Source organism: Alosa alosa, chromosome 5, assembly GCF_017589495.1.
Source record: "Alosa alosa isolate M-15738 ecotype Scorff River chromosome 5, AALO_Geno_1.1, whole genome shotgun sequence".
NCBI classification, from domain to species: Eukaryota; Metazoa; Chordata; class Actinopteri; order Clupeiformes; family Clupeidae; genus Alosa; species Alosa alosa.
The window spans coordinates 34,713,531-34,739,140 of record NC_063193.1 but is presented as its reverse complement, the minus strand read 5'-3'; the positions used below and the strand labels follow the sequence as shown (position 1 = coordinate 34,739,140).

Below are 25,610 nucleotides of genomic sequence, written 5' to 3'. Positions count from 1 at the left end.
AATGTAGCACTATAGTATCGTACTGTGGGAATCTTATAGCATTTTGGGACAAAATATAATAATCTTAGAGGAATACTATAGATATTACAGAAATCAATTAGTATTTTGGGACATACTTTAGAAGCACTATATGATTGTACCATAAGAACACCATAGAGGGCAAGGATATTATATGAAATGTATAGGAACTCCATAGAGGGCAAGGATATTATATGAAATGTGAGGGGTTGGCCATGCTTCTGTCAGGATGGCCCTGTGTGTGTCTGTTGTGTGTGTGTGTGTGTGTTAGTGTGTGTGTGTGTGTGGGTGTGTGTGTGTGTGTGTGTGTGTGTGTGTGTGTGTGTGTGTGTGTGTGTGTACTCTGTGTGTGTGTGTGTGTGTGTGTGTGTGTGTGTGTGTGTTGTGTGTGTGTATGTGTGTGTGTGTGTGTCTGTTGTGTGTGTGTGTGTGTGTGTGTGTGTGTGTGTGGGGGGGTGTTAGCCTGCTGCATCTGCTGCATCTGCTGGGATCCTGCTAATGGGCAGGGCACTCATGAAGCACTAACATGATGCAACACAGAGGGTGATACACCCCCACATGCATGATGCTCACACACACACACAAAAGCAGCCTCCTGCACATGCAAAAAATGAAGACAAGGCAGCACGCCCCTCCCACACACACTGCACTACTGACCCTGCTGAATAAAACACACACACACACACAGCGCTCTCACACACACACACACACACTCTCACACACACACTCACACTCCCTCACACACACACGCTCTCACACACACACACACGCGCGCGCTCTCACACACACACACACACACACACGTCCTACAGAAAGCACAATGCATGGAGGCGGAGCTAACACAGCCAATCATGGAATATTAAAATGTGGGTCAAAACCGTGGCAACCCTGTAAGTAACCATGGAGATGCTTCACTGACAGTGTCAACACTTCCTGCTGCAGTGATGAGCATGTGTTTATTTGTACTGTACTGACATCACAGCTGAGCACCAAGACAATAAAAATGACCCCCATTTACGTCCAGATATCCTGCTTTTAACAAACCAGCCAAAGGAATGGGACAGACCTACATTGTGTTGTACTCACTGTGAAATGAAAACATGAGTTTTGTTGCACTGAGAGCTCAAGTGGCTGTGAGTGTGTGTGTGTGTGTGTGTGTGTGCACATCTGTACGGACGCCTGCTGCTGGCATTGGACAGTTGAGCATAGTTGAGCGCTTCTTGACAAACTTGCTGTACCTCTCCACAAACTCACCTGATCTGTTTGGCATAGTTGAGCTCGATCTCCGAGCGCTCCTTCACAAACTTGGTGTACCTCTCCACAAACTCAATGCCCCACTGGGTGTGCTTCTCCAGGTTATCAAACTGGTCCTGATGATGCAGGGCACAGGCACAGACACAGATCAATCAATCAATCAATCAGTTTATTATTCAGAGCCACCACAAAACTGCCCTGCAGCATGGCCCCAATACAGTCAAGACAGACAAGACAGACTAAGTCACTAAATAAAATATTAAAGGGAAAATAATTAAGATTAAAGTAAAAACAAATATATATATATACACACACATATATATATATAACATTAAAGATAAAATGCATTCACATTTATGTTACTCAATTTGAACCTAATTAATTAAGCTAGATCACATTTCAATACGGTTCAATTGTATTGTAGCCTGTACAGCCATAATGTAAGACTATGCCTCCAGGCATGACAGAGCTCAACCTGCACAGGAACCTCGATGTCCACCCAAATGCAAACCAGATACAAGTTGCCCCAGGACGACGGCTTTTGGGTCAGAGATCAGACCAGTTCAACCCAGAGCTGCTCTAGTTTGCCCAACTCCAGTGGCAGAGAGGGTCTGATATCATAGCCACCAGGACAGCAAAGACAGGAGCTATATAGGCCAGTGACATTGTTATAATCATAAAAACAATTTCAATTTAACTACAAAAATGTTCCTGAAATAAACTTCAAATCGAATGTTCATTACTACACCAGAATAGTGTTCAGTCCCCTCACTTCATAGTTGGGATACTCAGCAGGCAAGATAGGCCCTGATGCATGCCTATGTCCATCATATCTAACAGCCAATGCAATCAATATTCTCTGCTAGCCTAATGGATATTCTACTAAAGGTAAACACAGCATAACAAGTGAACGCCAGCTGTTACTGTGTGTGTGTGTGTGGGGTCGTTCTTACTTATATGAAGCTTATAAGGGTCTACCAATCTGATGAAGACATGAAGCTTATAAGGGTCTACCAATCTGATGAAGACATAGTTGCCCGAGCGACTTTTCCGGGATCATTCTCGTTGGGTTTATTCTCCCGTTTGACAGGTGGCCTGCGGGAGTAAACACTCGCACCCGGTCTGCCTGAGATCCGAGATTACCCAAATAAACAACGACATCAGCACGTGCGTCTAAGAACGTGCTCTTCAACACAGTTAATCATCCATACTATGATTTGGATACATTTTTTAAAATGTATCTTATTTAAAAACACGCAAATAATGGATGTCATAATAACACAGCCCGTGGCGCTTTGCTTGCCCTCGGTTGGTCCTTGTGGTGTGGCGCAGCGCAGAGGCGCAAATAGGGACGTTAGCAAGCAAGCGGTGGCTGGCTGGCTTGCGCCGCTAATGGCTTTGCCAACGATTGTTAGCAGGTAGGGTGTTGGGGGCTTTGCTACTATGGCTAACTGGGGTATAGCTAGCCACCTGCCAGGGGCTGCTAAGGATTCGGATCAATGAGCTCCTCCACGTACGCGCTGAATTGATTTGAATATTTAAACGCATGCCTTTGCAAGAGACAATGACTAATGTTACAACTGTCACTGCGGGTCAAATGCTCATAAAATAAAATCGGACATACCTGGAATATATTGGCTAGTTTGCTGTGTGCAGTAACGGTAAATTGGCTAGCCAGCTAATGGAGATTTGCAGACTAGTACAGTTAATCTTGAATCAACATCGACACCTACACACACCATCAATTTAAATCTCTGCGGGGTCCTTATTTCACCGTTCCAGAAACGATGAAGCATTCTATACGTACCCACAGCTCTGTTCCCCAGCTGCAGTTCATGGTTTCACGACCATTCCTCCGTAACGTCAGTAATCCACGATTTGAATCCATGCGTCAAAGGTTGTTGTGGTCGATGTTGCAAAGGTAATATTCTCACTCCTCCACAGTCATGGATGTTCTTTGCCACGGTCTGAAAGTCAGATTTATCTCCGCATTGTACCGGTGCCAAATGGATTCATCGCCTGCCGTCGTGAGAAAGAATAATGGTCCAGCAGTGGACTGGCTGCTCCTCACTGACAGAACACGGCCACACGCTCCGCTCAGCGCAGAAGAAGCGAAGCGGGGAGGCAGAGAGAGAGAGAGCGAGAGAGACGAGGAGACAGAGGAGGAGGGAGGTACTATGCTCGCCCGGCGTGAACTGATCAGTCAGATGCAAACGATTAAGCAGAAGAATCCATCTCATGCACCGTCTAACGTCCTAGCGAATTTATGCATAAATAGCACAAATGTTGTTTAGGGTTGGCAATTCAAAGCAAGCTGGTTTTCGTGTAAATACTAGCTATTATAATTCCAGTACCTCTAGTCAATACATTATCGACCCTTCCATCGGCAACCTGTGACTTCCTGACAACCTGTAAAATCGCAGTCTGCAAAAATGAGCAACGTTTAAAAGAAGGCTGGCGGCTAATGGCCAAGAAGGCTGTGCTTGGCAAGTCACTGCAGATGAACACAATCAGCATGTACTGTAAGGGTAATTGAATGGTTCACATAAAATCAATTGGTAGAAATGGTGACATCTGGCGGTTCATACATGTCCATACAAGTGGGTGCATCTTGCGATAACTCCAATCACAATTAACCGTGCATGGATTGCTTTATATAAATAAATATAAATGACAAATAAGTCAATACAAACATAACATGACCAAACATTTATTAAGAATACATTGTTAACTGAAAATAATCCATCCTTGGGTAGACTCTGTCATGACAAGGAAGCCTTCTCCATCTCCCTCAGCCTGGACAGGGTCAGCTGGATCAACATCTTCAGGTCCTGATGAGAGAAGAGTGGTGAACGATGAATGGAGGAAGATGCTATAATGGTCTCACCCCAGGGACCATGCAGCGGCATGACAGCTTGCAGACCAGCTCACCTAGGCTCAGAGACTACCTTAGCTCTTCTGAATAGACACCACCATAGTTCCCCTAGGCTCAGAGACTACCTTAGCTCTTCTGAAGACACCACCATAGTTCCCCTAGGCTCAGAGACTACCTTAGCTCTTCTGAAGACACCACCATAGTTCCCCTAGGCTCAGAGACTACCTTAGCTCTTCTGAATAGACACCACCATAGTTCCCCTAGGCTCAGAGACTACCATAGCTCTTCTGAAGACACCACCATAGTTCCCCTAGGCTCAGAGACTACCTTAGCTCTTCTGAAGACACCACCATAGTTCCCCTAGGCTCAGAGACTACCTTAGCTCTTCTGAAGACACCACCATACAGTAGTTCCCCTAGGCTCAGAGACTACCGTAGCTCTTCTGAATAGACACCACAATAGCTCACCTACAGTAGGCTCAGAGACTACCTTAGCTCTTCTGAATAGACACCACAATAGCTCACCTACAGTAGGCTCAGAGACTACCTTAGCTCTTCTGAATAGACACCACAATAGCTCACCTAGGCTCAGAGACTACCTTAGCTCTTCTGAATAGACACCACAATAGCTCACCTAGGCTCAGAGACTACCTTAGCTCTTCTGAATAGACACCATAGTTCCCCTAGGCTCAGAGACTACCTTAGCTCTTCTGAATAGACACCACCATAGTTCCCCTAGGCTCAGAGACTACCTTAGCTCTTCTGAATAGACACCATAGTTCCCCTAGGCTCAGAGACTACCTTAGCTCTTCTGAATAGACACCATAGTTCCCCTAGGCTCAGAGACTACCTTAGCTCTTCTGAATAGACACCACAATAGCTCACCTAGGCTCAGAGACTACCTTAGCTCTTCTGAATAGACACCACAATAGCTCACCTAGGCTCAGAGACTACCTTAGCTCTTCTGAATAGACACCATAGTTCACCAAGCTCAGAGACTAGACACCAAATCAGCTCATTGAAGCTCAGAGACTGGCTCCTCTGAGTAGAGACCACAGCACACAGCAGCTCAACAAGGTCCACAGACCACACCAGCTCAACGAGGTCCAGAGACCAGAGACCACACCAGCTCAACGAGGTCCACAGACCACACCAGCTCAACGAGGTCCAGAGACCACACCAGCTCAACGAGGTCCAGAGACCAGAGACCACACCAGCTCAACGAGGTCCATAGACCACACCAGCTCAACGAGGTCCAGAGACCACACCAGCTCAATGAGGTCCAGAGACCAGAGACCACACCAGCTCAACTAGGTCCACAGACCACACCAGCTCAACGAGGTCCAGAGACCACACCAGCTCAACGAGGTCCAGAGACTAGAGACCAGGGTTCCTACACATTTTGCATTTCAAAATTCCATACTTTTTCCATACTCACATTTCCAAACTTCTTGGTAGATTTTTCTGACCATATTCTCGACATTGCGGCCACTTCTGGTTTGGGATAACTCGGTGAAAACAAAGATATGGACAACTGAAGTGAACTAAAAAATGACACTTAATATTCGTCTATTTAGCTGGGTCATTTTTAGTTATATCATAGGTGTATCTTGACGATGGGGACTGACAGTTAAGCTACACAACAGTAGGAATGGTTCATTATGACCTGAGTGAAGTGATTAGTACTGCAAATGCAATAGTCTGGAAACACAAATATTTCTCCATACCTTTGTTTCTTTTTTCCATACTTATCCAGACCTGGAAATTACTAAAATCAAATTCCATACTTTTCCAGGTTTTTCATACTGCGTAGGAACCCTGAGAGACCACACAAGCTCAACGAGGTCCAGAGACCACACCAGCTCAACAAGGTCCAGAGACCAGAGACCACCAGAGACCAGAGACCACACCAGCTCAACGAGGTCCAGAGACCACACCAGCTCAACGAGGTCCAGAGACCAGAGACCACACCAGCTCAACAAGGTCCAGAGACCAGAGACCACACCAGCTCAACGAGGTCCAGAGACCACACCAGCTCAACGAGGTCCAGAGACTAGAGACCAGGGTTCCTACACATTTTGCATTTCAAAATTCCATACTTTTTCCATACTCAAATTTCCAAACTTCTCGGTAGATTTTTCACCAGCTCAACGAGGTCCAGAGACCAGAGACCACACCAGCTCAACGAGGTCCACACTACCTTAGCTCTTTTGAGTTGAGGCCAGAGCTGCTCACCTCATCTGCAGCAGAGTCAGCTTCAATCTGCTTCAGATCCTCCTGAGCACCAACAGAAATCAGCTCTTCCAGCACCTCAGCTGCAAACAACAACCAAACAGTCTTTTATGGATTGACCAAATAACTAATAAATTAATAAACAAGGTAATTAATTAAGTTGTAATTAACTATTAACTATTAATTAAGTAGTAATTAACTATTAACGTGACAGCTAAACTAGAGAAGCTAGGCTTTGTGTTAACAACATAAGTCATGGTTTATTTCCCATAACACACACTGATTGAAATGTATGCTGTTTGCATGTTGCAAGTCGTTAAGAATAAAAGTATGAGGGGAATGAAAAACTTATATTATCGTTCTTGTTGTTGTGGTTATTGTCATTATTGTTATCATATATAGTATTCGTTTTAAGTTTGTGGTTTTGCTGTTTGTACGGACCGTGCTCAGTCATGGCCGCCAGAACTCGGACCATGCAGTGGCTCATCTGTGGGTCGCTGGGATACTGTCGCCGTGCCTCCCTCATCACGACAATGCCACTTCCGCCGCCGGGGGCAACCAGGACACGCAAACATGCTGCCTCTGCAAAAACACAAAATGAAAAGCCTTTAAGATGACGTTACACATGAGACACAAAATGAAAAGCCTTTAAGATGACGTTACACATGAGACACGAAATGAAAAGCCTTTAAGATGACGTTAAACATGACCTTTCCAAAGCCTTTCACATGACCTTTACAAAGCCTTTCACATTACGTTTACAGACCTTACACTGTCAAACAGTACTAAAACACAAAGCCTTTCACATGACATTTACAGACCTTACACTGTCAAACAGTACTAAAACATAAAGCCTTTCACATGACGTTTGCAGACCTTACACTGTCAAACAGTACTAAAACATAAAGCTCTCGTTAACCTCTCCACTCCTGCCAAGACAAGACAACGCTAAAGAGACAGCACTAAACACTAAAGATGCTGCATCCACTGGACCTGGAGGTTTGTATGGTATAAGATTGAACGTAACACATAGAGTCCCCACTAACAACAACTGGAGGTTTGTATGGCATCAGATTGTACATAAAACATAAGAGTCCCCACTAATAACATAGTCTCCCCACTAATAACATAGAGTCCCCACTAATAACAGAGTCCCACTAATAACATACAGTCTCCCCACTAATAACATAATAATAATAATAATAATAATAAGCTTTATTTGTATAGCACCTTTCATACACAGAATGCAGCTCAAAGTGCTTTACATTTGGAGCATGTCACACAATAATAGAGTCAGTCAGTCATTATCAATCACTTTCACATAGTCCCCACTAATAACATAGAGTCCCACTAATAACATAGAGTCCCTCACCACTAATAACATAGAGTCCCCACTGATAACAACTAAGAGTGTGACTCCCTTCAGATTGCCCATCAACTGGACATTAAGGTTTTCATGTTTTCATAGAGAAAATAGGGCTGAATTAAGGTTTTCATACAGTACTGAAAATAGGGCTGAATTAAGGTTTTCATAGAGTACTGAAAATAGGGCTGAATTATGGAAAATAGCGATTTGATTTGCAATATATTTTTTGAAAGTCAAGCTTCAGTTCAAAATAGTCTTCATTCCGTGACTCTGAAATAGTGGCTTGCTTCACTCATCTGATTGGGCAAGACCTACACTACTTCTGAATAGACCTCTGGAAGAACCAAATCGGCCATCCATATAAGGAGATCCGGTTGTTAATTGAAGCTCTGGGGTAGCAAAAATCTAAGTGTGCCGCCTTCACGTACCGGAGATCACAGTATCCACTCGAAGGCAGAGGACAAAAGTGTGTTCAGGAAAACGTCTGCATTTCAGACTTTTTCATCCCCGCTAGAGTTTAACAGGTGCGATAATTCAAAATCCCCATGTTATTTTCCCATAGGAAAAATCGCCAGATACCGGATGTCAAAGATGGCAGCTTTTTTGTAGGCAAACTTCAGAGGTCTATAGTAGCTTGCTTCACTCGTCTGATTGGCCAAAATAGGATGAAGAGGATGTGCTACTCGTTCACTGTACTGCTGCCTGAGGCACTGTCAAGTTTGTTTGTTGAGTCGGCTCAGGCCAGCTGCTGCTTGTCAGTAGGGGGTTTGCACTGTAGGCTGCCTTTGTTTGCTTGGTAGTACATCACCTCTGGTAAACCCCAAACTCATAGTCGCAAGCTGTATAGGTTATGATTACTTGCAGCCTAGTTGTATTAGTGTACATTTCATTTACACTTAAAAAAGCCCTAACTGAAAACACAAGACAGCGTAAAAACCAGTTGGAAACACAAGACAGTGTAAAAACACAAGACAGTGTAAAAACACAAGACAGTGTAAAAACCAGTTGAAAACACAAGACAGTGTAGAAACCGAACAGCCGCTGTGCTCACTGGACATGTGGGTGAGGTTGACCAGTGCCAGGAAGGCATGCTGCACCAGGGTGGGCAGGCGGGAGTGACCTCTCAGGGCCTGCAGCAGCACCAAGGTCGCGTCTTCAACATCCTTATCCTCGAACGTCTCTGAGATGGTGCAGGAAGGACAGAGGATAAAACAACACATTGGAATGACACACTCAATACCTTCATCTCACCTAGACTGGGCGCTCAATACGTCAGCTAATAAACATAAACATTTATCAAGGGTAGCACTCAACAGTACATTTCAAACTTTTTATTCACTCCATGTGAAGGTTAGGGGAACAAGTTAGTTAGCAGTTGCATCTCACCACTTAGCGTTAACCTGTGACCTTGTGGACTAGTTTGTCTATGACCTTCTAGACTAGTTTGCTTCTGCCATAATCAATTCATCTGGCTACATTAAACATATGAGCGACATGAGAGTCCGTCCGTTTACGTGTTGTCAATGTCGCCTCCGCATAAACGCTCACTTCTGCAGGTCAAAGGTCAAACCCTGAGTTCTCACCTCGGACAGAGAGGGACAGCAGCGCGGCACACACGGCCCCCATCACCACTCCTTCCTGCGGGTGTGTCTCCGCGGCAACACACACGGCCTCCACACAGCCCCACAGATGCACGCCAGCCGGGGGCTCATCTGCAAGGCAAGGTCAAAGCAAGGTCAAGGCAAGGGCAAGGCAAGGTCAAGGTCAAGGTCAAAGTCAACGCAAGGGCAAGGCCAGGTCAAGGCACGGGCAAGGTCAACGCAAGGGCAAGGTCAAGGCAAGGTCAAGGCAAGGTCAAAGAAAGGTCAAGACAAGGTCAAGGCAAGGTCAAAGCAGGGCAGGGTCACCGGTGCAGCACAATGAGATATTCTGGAACAGGTGTGACACAGATCTGGGGTGGTTCCGGCAGATAATCTGTATAAATTGATTTAGTATTGATAATCTGTATAAACTGATTCAGTATTGATAATCTGTATAAATTGATTCAGTATTGATAATCTGTATAAACTGATTCAGTATTGATAATCTGTATAAAATGATTCAGTATTGATAATCTGTATTGATAATCTGTATAAACTGATGTGAATTTTCATGTCAACAAATAACAGCTAGGAGTTTGTGTACAAGGCAGGGTTAGATAAAAAAAGAACCCCCCCCGGTACTGACGTGTTTCCAGAGCTCTCCAGATGCATCTGCAGGTGTGGCAGATGATGGGCTGGTGGTGGGAGAAAGCCTTGAGTGCTCGGACCGCTTGACCCACGCCATTCAGCTCCAGAAACGACCTCGCTGACCGGGCTGCACAAACACACACACACACACACACACACACACACATCAATGCCATTCGCATAAAAAAACAGGTAAATCAATACAATGTACTGCATGAGGATCCAGGAAAAACAAAGATTTGTCTAAACCCAAACCACTCACATTATGCATGATTTCACAAGCCACAGGCCTCCAAACAAGATCTTCTGGCCCAGTAAGAAACCTCTGAATGAACTGAAGCCTAAAAGCAGCTGCTCTACTGGGCAAATGGATTAAACCCTGGCCACCTTCTTTCTTTGGCAAATATAAAACACTCTGAGGGATCCAATGTAACTTATCCCAGAAGAAATCTATTAGGGTTGACTGGATCTTCATTAAAAGACCTGATGGTGGATCTAAAACAGCCAGCCGATGCCACAAAAAGGATGCCACTAGATTGTTGATAACCAGACAGCGTCCCCTATATGACATCTGAGGTAATAGCCACGTCCATTTTTTTAAACGTCCCTTCACTTTTTCAATGACTCCATCCCAATTCCTTTGTACAGTATTATCATCTCCCATAAAGACACCCAGATATTTGAAACCCCCTTTTTTCCAATTTAACCCTTCTGGGAGTTTGGCTGGTCATTTTGATCATTGACTACTACAACCAAATAATCGGCATACGCTGATAAACAAAAAACCTTTTCACAATTGGACAGAGAAAAGCCAGTAATTTTACACCTTAATTTGTGAAGCAAAGGTTCTATTGCCATGGAATAGAGCATTCCAGACAATGAACAACCTTGTCTTACACCTCTTAGTGCTTTAAAAGGGGGACACAAACCACCATTAACTTTCACTATACTCTCAATGTCATTATAGAGCACCTTAATTAAATTAATAAAAACCCGAATTGAATCCAAAAGCCTCTAACACCCCCCATAAATACTTATGCTCAACTCTGTCAAAAGCTTTTTCCTGATCCATGAAAACAAATCCAAAATTCTTTTTTAATTTACTAGAAACTTCAATCGCATCTCGGACAAGGAAAATGTTGTCAAAAATTGACCTTTCAGGAATACAGTAGGTTTGATCAACATGTATTATTTGTTCCATCACTTCTCTCAACCTAGTTGCTAGTGCATTGGAACAGGCCCGTCGCTAGAAGGCAAGCAAACCAAGCAATTGCTTGGGGCCCCGAGCTGGCCAGGGTCCCCAAGACAACGACTGGTTAAGAATAAAATGCAACGACAAACTGTGAGCGCCCCTTTGATAGTCAATGCGGTAAAGTGCAACGACACTGTTACCGGCAATACCGGGATCCCCCACAAGGGGGCCCCTCTCAGTAGTCGCTGACAGCAGCCAGCCAGAGGTTCGTGAGCTCTGCTGCCGCGAAAATATAAAACCTCGGCAGTCATAAATGAAGCGGAGTTATGCGTCCGGAAGACAGAAAAGAAAGAAGAGAAAGGAAGAGAATGACAAGAAAAAACAAGATAGTGGTAAGTGATATATTACACTGGATAAAATAGCTCTACTTGTCTTGTACAAATGGTGTAATGTCGCAGCAGGAAGGCTAGCCTAGCAGAAAATGTTTATGTTAACTACCTGCCTGAGGGCCCATGCTGCTTGTAACAAACTAGAACAGTTAGCGCATTTTTTTTTTCTCGAACGGACGGAATATGGTTACATACTGTAATATGTTTATTAAGGGGATAAGGAAGACGCAGATCTGTTCCAGAATCACTGTTTATCGTATTTAATGACATAACATTGCTATAGCTTTGTAATAGGGTTTGATGAAAGAGGCATAGCTTCTCTGCTATACTAACTATTCGACCGTGATAATCTATTTACCAAATGGGGGTTAGGAAAACCACACGATAAATTCCGTGCATCAAAGCAGACTGGAACATTCATGTCTAGCAGTATTCATGCACGCCAGCTGTTTACTGTCTTTAAAGCACCAGGTGCGTCTGTCTAATTCTCAAACAGCAGAATGCTTAAATGCTATGTTAAGCTACAAGTAGGCCTAGGTCAATGTATAACATTAGCTTGGGATGTTTTTATAGTAAGCATTGGTAGTTGTGAAGCTGCATCCCTTCTAAATATCAAAATATGGAATTGTTAACATATCTTTTCTTTCTCCCTCAAGGTGCTTTGCTTAAATGTCTCAGCCCTCAGGCTCTTCCTAAGGATACCCCCACTGATGAAGGTAGAGTGAATTTCTCTCACTGAGCTGAGCTGTTAATGACCTTTTTCTATGCTAACAGTGAAATGGTCAAACGTACTTCACAGGTAATTTCAGATTTTTTTTCAATTATTTTCCAAGGTACACCATCAACTTCATCCTCCATTCATGAGGAAGAAGCTGACATTGGATTTTATGGTACGGTGGTGTTTTTGCAAATGTTCAAATGTTCAAAATGTTCAAAACTAATGCACAGTATATATATGCAACTGCAGTATTTGCACTGTCAAAATGTTGTATTTATATAAACTGTGGGTGAACTTAAACTGTATGGCTATGCGGTGGTTCCTGTAGGCTTTTATGTGTGGGGGGGCTCCATGTCCATTTTGCTTGGGGCCCCCAAATTCCTTGAAACGGCCCTGCTTTGGAAAACATTTTAACATCAATGCACAGGAGAGACACTGGGCGCCAATGCTTCAGGTCGGTCAAGTCACCTTTTTTTGGTAACAGTGTCAACACAGCCCTTGACAGCTCAGAGGAAGGATTCCTTTTCTATACTGTCATTCAGCACTTCATGGAGATCTTTCCCCAATACTGACCAAAAGCCTGTAAAACTCAACTGGCAGTCCATCAATGCCAGGAGCACGTCCATTTTCCATACCCATCAGGGCTGTATAGAGTTCTTTCAGTGATAAAGCTCCATCCAGCATCTTTGCTGAAGCCTTTGAAAGCGTTGGCAAGTCATGAAGGAAACCACGTTCAATCTCCTGATTTCCAACCAATTCACTTTTAAAAGTTCTGAGTAAAACTCCTTACTCGTTGTCTTATTTCATTTGGCTTAGTCAACAATGTTCCTGTTTCTGGTCGCACAGCATGAATTAACTTTTTTCTTCCATTTTTCTTCTCTAAATTAAAGAAATACTTAGACGGAACATCCATTACAGATACATTTGTATTCTTTGAGCGGATCAAAGCCCTGTTTTTTTCCCCAAAATCTCAGCCAATTCCACTTTTTTACTTTTAAGTAATTCTATTTGCTCTGAATTTGCTTTGTTATCAACCACATTTTGCAAATCCACAATCTCCTTTTCTAAAGTTTTCATGGATCTAGCTAGGTCTCTACTGACATTGAAAGTATATTTTTGACATACATGTTTAATTTGAATTTTGCTACATCCCACCATTGTTGCAAAGAGGGAAAAAAGGCTTCTCCAACTTAAAACTCTCCCAAAAAACAGCAAAAGCTTCTCTAAAAGTTTGATCGTTCAACAACATCTTATTAAAATGCCAATAAGCACTTTTTGGTTTAACCGCAGATTTTATAAGTACACAACATGCCATGCAATGGTCAGAAAAACCAACAGGACTAATATAGGAACATCGAAAAGCACTAAAAAAATTCTTAAAACAGTACATTTGGTCCAGTCTTGCCATTGATAAAGAATTATTACGACAATGAGACCAACTATATTGCCTTTGTTTTTTGTGAAAAGATCTCCATATGTCAATCAATTCATATGCTTCAATTAACTCAATAAGACGCTTGCGAGAGGCTGCATGAGGTTCTACATGATTTCTATCTAAAATATCAGCAGTACAATTAAAATCACCACCCAGAAAAAGAAAATCAGTACTATTACATGCACCAAGAACATCACCAAGCTTATCCAAAAAACACGTCCTCTCTGCAGCTAAGGTAGGAGCATAAACACAAATGAGAACAAAACATCATTTTCAAAACTGCTTTTTACTTTCAATAGTCTTCCTTTAACCACCTCTTCCACATCATAAGAATATGGAAGAAACGACTTTGAAAAGAGGATAGCAACACCTCCACTTAAGGACGATTAGACTGAGTATGGCACGCCCATCCCACTCCTTCACCCAATCAACTTCATTAGTTAAGTCACTATGTGTCTCTTGAACATCAATATTTTTCTGCTTAATTCATACAATTCTGCTCTTTTCCTCACGTCTCTGGCCCCATTCAAATTCAGAGTAGAGACTCTAACTTCACCCATTTCAAAAAAAGAAAGTAACCAAAAAAAGACAAAGAAAATAAACATACATATTTTACTGAGTATCACCATAATTTCCAGTCGGTTCTCCTTTTTTCAACTTCTTAACCAAGCGAAACATCTCTTGGTCGGTAAAACCTCCGTCCTCATTTGTCCTCATTAGATATGTGGCATCATCAATGAACTGTTGTATATTGGAAAAATAATCCTCAACCTTGACATTACGCACAAATTTGGTAGTCTGTAAAAAATGGCTTATCTCCTGAGTGGAGTACACGACAACTAACGGTTGAGAAAGCTGGGAGTAACCATCGCTCTTATCTGTAGTTGGTAGCTCAACATCAATGTCTTTTTTCAATTGTTTTGTAGCTTTATTACTAGAGGATTTCTTTCATTTATTTTTGGGAATTTTGAAAACATTTTCCTCTCGGACCGTTTCACTGCTAGCCTCCTCTGCTTGTGTACCAGCTCTCTTATTAACCAACTCTGCAGCCTCTAGGCCTACAGTCTCCGTAACCCCGGCAGGTTCACAAGAACTGCCCTCATCCATGATCACATCGGCTGGTGCGGGCGCAGCCAAAATTATTTCAGATTTCTGTTTTTTTTATTTCAGCGGCTTCGTTCGATTCGGTCACTTTTTCGGTCACATTCTCTTTCTCAACCACGTTTGATAAATCCGGTGTCGGCACATGTTTCTACCACTACAGACACAGACTCTGCACCACCAGCCGTAATAGTGGGCGGGTCAGATGGCTCAGTTTCCCCACCAATTTCAGAATAATTTGCAGGTGCATCAGTTTGTTCCTTAACATTATTCCTTTACTTTTTTGTTTGGGCAAGCACGAACCAAATGTCCATGTCCACCACAACCAAAACATTTCATGGAGTCTGATGTTGCAAAAACAGTGTAATCATAGCCATCAACATTAAACTTAAACACTGCGCTAAAATCACAGTCCTGTTTCAGAAACATATGCACCTGGCGTCTAAAAAGACACCATATGGCTCAACAAAGTTGACTTGCATCCCACAGGTATTTTCTTAACTTGAGACACCACTTTTGCCATGCTCAAAAGTTCTCTGATTAACACCTCATCTTTTAAGAACGGTGGCACGTTAGACAATGTGATTTTTCTTAGATGGGCTACTAAAGTGAAAGAACAGGGCAAGCCAACCATCAATTTCAATTCCAGATTGAACAACTTCATAGGCTTTTTCGATTGTACTCAAAACAACGATCGCATTGTTCATTCTAGATGCGACAATACATTCCTCATATCAACAATTTTACTCACGGGCTAAACTACACGCTTCCACACTAACACTAGGCACACTTTATGTCCGCCTGGTAAGACAATGTTTATCAAGAGAGAGAGAGAGAGAGAGAAAGAGAGGAGAGAGAAATAGAGAGAGAGAAAGAGAGAGAGAGAAAGAGAGAGAATCAGAGAGAGAGTTTAGAGAGAGAGAAAGAAAGGAGAGAGAGGAGAGAGAGAGAGAGAGAAAGAAAGAAAGGGAGAGAGAGAGAGAGAGAGAGAGAGAGAGAGAGAAAGAAAGGAGAGAGGGAGAGAGAGAGAAAGAGAGAGAGAGAGGGAAAGAGAGAGGGAGAGGGAGAGAGAAAGAGAGAGGGAGAGAGAAATAGAGAGAGAGAGAGAGAAAGGGAGAGAGAAATAGAGAAAGAGAGAGAGAGAAAGAGAGAGGGAGAGAGAGAAAGAGAGAGAGAAAGAGAGAAATAGAGAGAGAGAGAGAGAGAGAGAGAGAGAGAAAGAGAGAGAGAGAGGGAGGGAGAGAAAGAGAGAGAGAGAGAGAAAGAGAGAAATAGAGAGAGAGAGAGAGGGAGAGTGAGTTTACCATTTTCAGATAGGATGAAAAGGAGGCGGAAGGCTTCGGTCAGCAGCTCAGGTTGTCCATCGTGGACGTCCACTGCAGACAGCACACAAGAGATGACGCTGTCGTCATACACACACTGCTTCTGGGCACCACTCTCCTCCCCTGAGAGCAGAAAACAGGACACACAAGCAGGAGGGTTCAGGAGGACAACAAGGGTTAACTAGACCACACTTCCCACAATCAAGGGTTAACTAGACCACACTTCCCACAAACAAGGGTTAACTAGACCACACTTCCCACTTCCCACAAACAAGGGTTAACTAGACCACACTTCCAACAAACAAGGGTTAACTCACTGCAAAAAAATGATATCTTACCAAGTGTTATAATCTTATATTAAGATAAAAAATCTAGTTAGTATTGTTTTTAGTAAAAAGATACTTACCCTGAGCTCTCTTGTAAGATTATTTGACTTAAAATAAGTCAAAAACTTCTTAAATTTACTTGAGTTAATTAAGACATTGTTTTTATGTCTTAATTGATCTGCCAGTTGAGTAAGTAAATTTACCTTAAATGATCAATCTTGTCTTAAATTAAGATAACATTGTTTACTTCACTGGCAGATACATTTACTTGTTTTTATGTCTTAATTTAAGAAGCTCAAAGTAAGTATCTTTATACTAAAAACAATACTAACAGTGCTAGACCGCATTTCCAACAAACAAGGGTTAACTAGACCGCATTTCCAAGTTAGCCAGACAATATACAGTATATTTAATATATTAAAGAATATTACTAGATATTATATAGCCTGCTATGTGATGTATATTATAGATATAGAGAAGATAAAATGATTTGTGAATATGGACCCTGATGGATAGGTAGTCCTACCTGCCTTCACACACATACACCTGATGGATAGGTAGTCCTACCTACCTGCCTCCACACACATACACCTGATGGATAGGTAGTCCTACCTGCCTCCACACACATACACCTGATGGATAGGTAGTCCTACCTGCCTCCACACACACCTGATGGATAGGTAGTCCTACCTGCCTCCACACACACCTGGAGCATCTGGCAGGCTCGGAGCTGGACGGCAGCGGAGTCCTTGTGGGCCATCATGGTGAAGCAGGTCGCTCTGACCACCTCATCCTGACGACCCGTCACTGTGGACACAACACAGCAGGAAGTGACCTCGCAGCACAAAAGGAAGTGATCTTGCACGCTTCCTTAATGTCAGGACAAGTAAGGTGATGATGACACATAGGGCCTCTTTTTCCTGGACATCACATGACTAGTTCCTGATGTGCTCTGAATGGACATTCTTGCCAAGTTGTTCACAGATGATTGAAGTTCTCCAGGCAGCAATCTTTTGCCCAATAGTACCAATGAGAAAGTGTCTGACATCTCTTAGCAGCACTGACATCTTTCAGCAGCACTGACATCTCTCAGCAGCACTGACATCTCTCAGCAACAATGCACATTCAACACATCAATCAGCAGCACTGACATCTCTCAGCAGCACTGACATCTCTCAGCAACACTGCACACTCAACACATCTCTCAGCAGCACTGACATCTCTCAGCAACACTGCACACTCAACACATCTCTCAGCAGCACTGACATCTCTCAGCAACACTGCACACTCAACACATCTCCCTCAGCAGCACTGACATCTCCTCAGCAACACTGCACACTCAACACATCTCCTCAGCAGCACTAGGCTTGCATCGGACAACACATCTCTCTCAGCAGCACTAGGCTTGAATAACACATCTCTCTGCAGCACTGACATCTCTCAGCAACACTGCACACTCAACACATCTCTCAGCAGCACTAGGCTTGGGTATCGAATAACACATCTCTCAGCAGCACTAGGCTTGGGTATCGAATAACACATCTCTCAGCAGCACTGACATCTCTCAGCAACACTGCACACTCAACACATCTCTCAGCAGCACTAGGCTCGGCTCTGAATAACACACTCAGCAGCAGCCTCTAGGTTTGGGTATCGAATAACACATCTCAGCAGCACTAGGTTTGGGTATCGAACAACACCCCCAGCAGCACTAGGCTCCGGGTATCAATATCAACACATCCTCAGCAGCACTAGGCTTGGGTAATGTAATAACACATCTCCTCAGCAGCACTAGGCTTGGGCATCAATAACACACTTCTCAGCAGCACTAGGCTTGCATGTAATAACACATCTCAGCAGCACTAGGCTTGCATCAATAACACATCTTCAGCAGCACTAGGTTTGGGTATCGGACCAACACATCTCAGCAGCACTGACATCTCTCAGCAACACTGCACAATCAACACATCTCTCAGCAGCACTAGGTTTGTAACCGAGGGTTGCCGTAGGCTTGGGTCTAATATCGGTATTGGTTGGAACCGACTATCTTTGTGATTTTCCTGAATCGCTCAAAAGTTTAAATTGCATTCCAGTTTCGGGTTCGAATAACATCTCTCAGCAGCACTGACATCTTTCAGCAGCACTGACATCTCAGCAGCATCTCTCAGCAATGGCGCATTCAACACATCAATCAGCAGCGACGCTTGCTGGCATCTCTCCCTTAACCTGCACACTCAAGCATCTCTCAGCAGCACTTTGGTATCTCAGCAGCACTGCACCTCAGCACGCCCTCTCAGCGGCACTGACATCTCTCAGCAACACTGCACACTCCAGCACATCTCTCAGCAGCACTGACATCTCTCAGCAGCACTAGGCTTGGGTATCGAATAACATCTCTCAGCAGCACGCACCTCAACGCATCTCCAGCAGCACTAGGCTTGGGTATCAGTCCAATCGGAAGACATCTCGAACACCAGCACTAGGCTATAGGTAGAATTAAAATTCATGCTGAAGCTATCTCTCTGAGCAGGGTTGACAAATAGTCTCAGCAACTGACTGAAAGAGAGGTATTCAACACATAACACTCTCAGCAGCACTGCAAGAGCAACACTGGCTTCAATCAGCAGTTTTGTGTATTGACATCTCTCAGGCACTGCTTGGGTAAGGAATAACACATCTCAGCTCACTAGGCAGCACTGCACATCTCTGCAACACCAGCACCTGGTCAACACATCTCTCTAAAGGCTTGGAAATCAGATAACACATCTCAGCAGCACTAGGCTTGGGTATCAATAACACATCTCTGCAGCACTGACATCTCTCAGCAAACTGCACCTCAACACATCTCAGCAGCACTAGGCTTGGGTTCGAATAACACATCTCTCCACAGCAGCACTGTTTGCATCAATAACACATCTCTCAGCAGCAGGCTGACATAACACATCTCTCAGCAACACTGCACATATCAACACATCTCTCAGCAGCACTAGGCTCGGGTATCGAATAACACATCTCTCAGCAGCACTAGGCTTGGGTATCGAATAACACATCTCTCAGCAGCACTAGGCTTGGGTATCGAATAACACATCTCTCAGCAGCACTAGGCTTGGGTATCGAATAACACATCTCTCATCAACAGGCTTGGGTGCTCCGAATAGCCACATCTCTCAGCAGCACTAGTCTTGCAACAATAACACATCTCTCAGCAGCACTAGGCTTGTAACTAATAACACATTGCGGTGGGCTTGGGTCTCGAGATATCAACATCTTGGGGTTGGAACGCAGCACTATCTTTTGGATTTTCAGCACTAGAATGGGTTCAATAACACATCTCTCAGCATTCCTAGGTTCGGGTATCCATCTCTCAGCAGCACCGGCATCGAATAACACATCTCTCAGCAGCACTGACATCTCTCAGCAACACTGCACACTCAACACATCTCTCAGCAGCACTAGGCTTGCGGTAATTCATGTCAGCAGCGGTAAATAGTCTTCAAATGGAACAAATCTTTCATTTTCCTCGAATTTAGGTTCCCACATCTCGCCGACCGCACGGAAGACAAATGGCTGAACACCAACAAGCGCATAGTTCATAGAATTAAATTCATGTTGAAGGTCAGACTATTTCATTCAGGAAAGCAGGGTTCCTTTGGGAATCCTTAAATAGTCTTAAATACAACTAGGCTGGAAAGAGAGGAATTAAATGTAGTATGGTACGCTCCAACAAAGCATCAGCAGCACGGACGTTCTCAATCCAGTTTTGTGTATTTAAAGCGCAATTGTAGGCCTATGTGAATCTACAAAGTTTAAACTCACGGGAGCAGTTTGTAGTGGTTGCAGAGTGAAGATAAAACGGCGGTGTTTTAAAGATAGAAAAAGAATTAAAATTCATGTTGAAGGTAATAATACAGACAACTGGCCTATGTAGCCTAAGAGACAAAATAATATGCCTAAAACGTTTGTAGGCCGTGAATAGGTAGGTAGCTGGAGGCCAGAGATATACAGGTAGCCTACGTGGAATGGGGAAGCCTACGGTAGAATGAGCGGGAGAAAGGCGATAGGTTGGCCACACGCGTTGAATTTAGGCGGACATATGGATTTTAAAAGCCCTGTCCCGCATTCTCGCCGGACTCATTTGTTCTCCTTTTGGAGTTAAGCTTTGGCATCTAAAATCGTTGCTCGATGCAGCATCGTACGCGAAGACTGCTGGTCAAATTATGTGCAGTGCTTCGCAATCAGGAGGAAATACTGTATGTTAAGTTGATCTGTTTGCATCTTTCCAGCGTGTGTTGCTGGCCTAGCCTAGGGAAGAACATATCTGTCTAAGTTATAGCCTAATAGCCTACCTGTAATATCTGCCAGCAGCTTGCTTGCCAGCGTTTCCCAGTAGGCTAGGCCTACTTCGCAAAAGTTGTGAATTATAACCGCATATTTTTTGAATGTCGGCGACTGGCTACATAAAAGAAAACGTGCATTCATAATACGTGCGTGCTTGAGATGAAACCAGCAGTTTTCAGCAGGATCATGCGAGGAGGACCTGTCTCTTAATTAATTTAAAACAAGTCAATGGATTTACAATGTTTCAGTGAAGCTTTGGTTGGTTTAGATACAACTGGTATGCAAAATGTAAAGTAGTGGATTAACTTTAATTTGCTGTGCTGCATATTGGACAATAGATGCACATAGTAAATTATAAGTAGGCTTATTAAAATATGTAAATAGCTTGGTCTAACTTTGAAAAAAATATTGAAGGGAATCCAGTCCAGTGCACATGTCTTTGGCAAGTAGCCTAGGCTATTACAGACACAGGTGAAGAACAGTCAGCCAAATATGTACAGCCAGCTTCAAAAGCAAGCAGCCCAGACCCTAAAATTGGGCATTTATAGCTTTGAAGGTAATTCACACACAATTATTTTTCTTTCGCCAAAATATATTTGGTAACTTCTGTAGACATCCAAAATGGGGTGGAGGTTAAAATTAGTAGGAAAAAAAAACTATTGCATAAACAGTCATATATATCTTTTTGCCGTGGTATAGTCTTAAGTTTCATTTAGATGTCTTGAAAAGGTCTTAAAAGTCTTTACATTTGCACTTGAAAAATGTGCAGATACCCTGAGAAAGACCATTGGTTAGCTAGCTCATTTAAAATATCCTAAACTTTTTTTTGACCCTGCCTCTTAAAAAAATCGGAATCGAGAATCGTTAGGAACCGGAATCGAAATAAGAAATCGGAATTGGAATCGGAATCGTTCAAATTCAAACGATACCCAACCCTAAGCAGCACTGACATCTCTCAGCAGCACTGCACACTCAACACATCTCTCAGCAGCTCTGACATCTCTCAGCAGCACTGACATCTCTCAGCAACACTGCACACTCAACACATCTCTCAGCATCACTGACATCTCTCAGCAACACTGACATCTCTCAGCATTAGGGTTGCAAAGGGGCAGAAAATTTCCGGTAAATTTCCGGAAACTTTCAATGGGAAGTTAACTGGGGAATTTTGGGAATATTCCAAATTGGAAACTAAATTAAAGGAAATTATGGGACTTTACGGGAATTAACTGGGAATTTTGATAATTCATACTGTTTCATATACAAACATTAACATTTTGTTTCGTAATAAGCAATATGATTTGTTTGTTCGTATTTTCACTTAGCTTAGCATACAAAGCTAGCTACCATGCTAGCGGAAATCCCATTCTCTACCTATGGTTTACTAGTGTGCTAAGCTAGCAACACTGAAACCACTGAACTGCCCAAGATAAACCACGCCACTCGACAACAAAATCCAATTGGTTGGAACATTAACTGACTATCAGTTCGTTCAGTTAAAATCCCAGAAAATGGCAAAAAGTTGTCAAACTTAATCAGACAGATTAATCGTCCCATTACAGTTTATGCAAAATGACGTACACCCATTTGAATGAGGACAAAAGTGACGACAAGCCAATAACTGGGCAACTCTGTTTGCAAACTTCCCCCAGTTTCACACCAGTTATTCCCACATGAGATGACATTTTCACTGGGAATTGATTTTCCCCATGCACATGAACGCACCATAGGTTTCCTTTATGTCTAGTAGCCTATGCTGATTGCTGTTTGCATGGGATTGACGTATGTGCAGGGTAGAAATTTGACTGAAATTTCATTAAATCAGGTTGTTTTAACTAATATTATGCTGCAAGATGGGGTTTTGTCCACTACATTTAAGTTCCCTGCTATAGACTAACTTGCCATATTAAAAATTCCCAGTTTATTCCCATTATTTCCTGTTTATTCCCGTTAATTTCCATATATTCCTGTTAATTCCCATGGAAAGTTTCCAACTTTGAAAATTCCGGGTATTTTGCAACCCTACTCAGCATCACTGACATCTCTCAGCAACACTGACATCTCTCAGCATCACTGACATCTCTCACATCTCTCAGCAGCACTGACATCTCTCAGCAGTACTGAAATCTCTCAGCAGCACTGCAAGTGTTTATTTATTTACACACATTGCCTGCTGGAGGACGTCCTCCACACAACTGCATACTCGCCCACCACTACAGTAGGCTACGGAGCATATAAGCAATGTCACAGTAATGTAGGCTAAGAACGCAGCCTGGACTATTGCCACTCGTAACAGCAACACACACAGGCTCTCTCTCTCCTATACACTTCTACCCTCTCAATACAAACCTCCAGTTTTGCCACTGATCTGCCGTCAGATTTCATTTGAAGTCGTTGTTGAAAAAGTAGTTTACTAAAATCCTCTTGTAGGCCTACTAACAAATCCCAATCTCCACTGTCCCTAATGGCACTTGCTAACGTGATCTTCCTATACCTCATTTGATTGGCTGATCATCTTTTATACGTTACTTTAGTGATAAGGATTCCCACTCGGGCTGGGTGCCACTTGGAGGCGACAGGAGTGTTATACTGTGTTCCACCACATTCACTAAAGACAATTTATGGGGGCGCTGTGTTTCACTCATTGCAAAATACTAAATGAAAACGGGATGGCAGCACAGGAAGAATGAAGAAAAATGTAAAACAATGAAATCAAATGTTTCATTTACAATAACAGCTACAGAACAGAGAAAACATACAGTATTCTGTTTGAGGAACACACAATAGCACAGATAAAGCCCTGCTTCATACGAGTTCAGATCATTTTTAAGACTGATAAAGCCCTGCTTCATACGAGTTCAGATCATTTTTAAGACAGGATGTGCGAGCTGCTGTTTACAGCGTTATTTGAGCCTCACCTGTCTTCTTCTCTGACGTCAGATATGAGAGAATCTGCAGCTGAGTAGACTCTACATCCTTATAGGCCAGCATGAAGTCTGAAATGGACAAGGCCAAGCACATAAAATTAGGTGCACAAACATGCATGTCCATATTGAGAAGGGCCTTTAAAATATACAGTATATAGGAATAAGTCGAGTCGAGTACAATGCTTGCGTAATAAATATGTGTTAAAGAGTATGCAGACACATTTCATGCAAGATCATACAGTAGATAAAACCAATATTTGTTCTACTGTTCGTGAAAGGGGACATAATCCCATTATTGTATATACCCGGAGTTCTTGATGACATGGGCTTGGACTGATTCAAACAATTCTCTACATTCATCAGCTAGCTAGCTGGCACATAAGCCAAGCTCAGCAGCAGTGGGAACGGTGGCAGGTGGCACATAAGCCAAGCTAAGCAGCAGTGGGAATGGTGGCAGGTGGCACATAAGCCAAGCTAAGCAGCAGTGGGAACGGTGGCAGCTGGCACATAAGCCAAGCTAAGCAGCAGTGGGAACGGTGGCAGGTGGCACATAAGCCAAGCTAAGCAGCAGCAGCAGTGGGAGTGGTTCTTTGGGAGAAGAAATTCAAGTTAAATGTTAATGTGGGTGGGAGCTAATGACTGTTTTATTGATGAAAAAGGGTCATCATCTGTGGATGTGAATTTTAAAAATGACAAACCTCAATTTATCATTTAAAGCTAATTATTTTGCGGACCCCTTGACTATGGGCCTCGGACCCCCAGGGTAGATCTCAGTGGTATGTAAAATTGAACATATACGAATTGTATACATGCTGCCCCTTGACTCTATCCTTGAAAAGCACAACTTAAAATATTACATTTGCTGCCAGGGCTAGTCTAGCAACTCTCAGTTGGCTTGTGAGCTCCAGAAATCGAAACTTAATCAGGCCAATGAAATCGTGTATAGAGTCGTTAGGTGGGCTTAACATAATGATTGATGGCAGAGTTGCAACGGTTTGGCTTGAATTCCCTGCTACTTGAAAACAAATAAGATGGATGTTGCTGCTGGCTTAACAGTGTGACACGAAGTTAAGCTTTTATTAAGTTGGCAAAAGTTTGAACTAGCCAACTAGCTCGGCTGGTGGGAAACGATGGGACTCATAGCGCTGCCGCTGTCCTATTGCGTGCAGAGGGAATTTGAAAGACAACTGATTATCCCGCCCCTCGGACTGAGCACTGCGAACGATGAGTGTCCAGACCCTACATTTTTAATGTGGGTCTGGCTCGTCAGGCTATGGTTGCACTTCATCTATTGAAACTATTTGTAGCTGTTTGGAAGACATTAAATCCTGGATGGCAGCAAACGTCCTCCAGTTGAATGCCAAGAAAACTGAGATGATTTTATTTGGATCCCCTACCCCTACACCTGAGCAATGCCCTTGGGCCTTGGGCATCAAACTTGCAGAGTCAGGTCAGAAATCTAGGTGTCATTTTCGACAGCTCTCTTAATTTAAATAAACAAGTCAGCTCTGTTGTTAAAGGTAGTTTTTATCAGCTTAGAACAGTAGCTAAGCTGAAGCACTTTTTATCTAAGAAAGATCTTGAAACAGTCATTCATGCTTTTATCACCTCACGTCTAGACTGCTGCAGTTCACTGTACACAGGCCTAACCCAATAGACTCCAGTTAGTTCAGAATGCTGCTGCAAGACTCCTCACTGGCACCAAAAAGTTTGAGCACATAACTCAAGTTTTAGCTGAGGTTCACTGGTTACCAGTGAAATTTAGAATTGATTTTAAAGTTGTACTCTTTGTTTTTAAAGCACTCCATGGTCAAGCCCCTTTGTATATTTCTGAGCTCCTCTCCACTTACTCTGAATGTGTGTCATGTTTTTGTCCTCTGATTCTTTGTG

The 25,610-nt window shown here is 43.0% G+C and overlaps 2 protein-coding genes across 4 annotated transcripts in view; both read right to left on the bottom strand.

The window, feature by feature from the left end:
- fnbp1a (formin binding protein 1a) overlaps positions 1 to 3,735 on the bottom strand; it is a 51,882-nt gene extending 48,147 nt beyond the window's left edge. The window contains exons 1-2 of the mRNA XM_048243629.1: positions 3,080 to 3,735; positions 1,273 to 1,388 (exon numbers count right to left, since the gene is read on the bottom strand). Coding sequence (XP_048099586.1) covers positions 1,273 to 1,388; positions 3,080 to 3,160 — 197 coding nt within the window. The 5' untranslated portion in view covers positions 3,161 to 3,735. The remainder of the gene's footprint in view (positions 1 to 1,272; positions 1,389 to 3,079) is intronic.
- Positions 3,736 to 3,966: 231 nt separating this feature from the next.
- LOC125294120 (serine/threonine kinase-like domain-containing protein STKLD1) overlaps positions 3,967 to 25,610 on the bottom strand; it is a 40,851-nt gene continuing 19,207 nt past the window's right edge. For 2 of the 3 annotated variants that reach the window (XM_048242504.1, XM_048242506.1), the window contains 9 exons: positions 23,712 to 23,789; positions 17,125 to 17,262; positions 16,112 to 16,252; positions 9,971 to 10,099; positions 9,328 to 9,456; positions 8,796 to 8,924; positions 6,820 to 6,960; positions 6,382 to 6,461; positions 3,967 to 4,103 (listed from right to left, as the gene is read on the bottom strand). In XM_048242504.1, coding sequence (XP_048098461.1) covers positions 4,035 to 4,103; positions 6,382 to 6,461; positions 6,820 to 6,960; positions 8,796 to 8,924; positions 9,328 to 9,456; positions 9,971 to 10,099; positions 16,112 to 16,252; positions 17,125 to 17,262; positions 23,712 to 23,789 — 1,034 coding nt within the window. In that variant the 3' untranslated portion in view covers positions 3,967 to 4,034. The remainder of the gene's footprint in view (positions 4,104 to 6,381; positions 6,462 to 6,819; positions 6,961 to 8,795; positions 8,925 to 9,327; positions 9,457 to 9,970; positions 10,100 to 16,111; positions 16,253 to 17,124; positions 17,263 to 23,711; positions 23,790 to 25,610) is intronic. The other variant, XM_048242505.1, reaches the window with a different exon arrangement.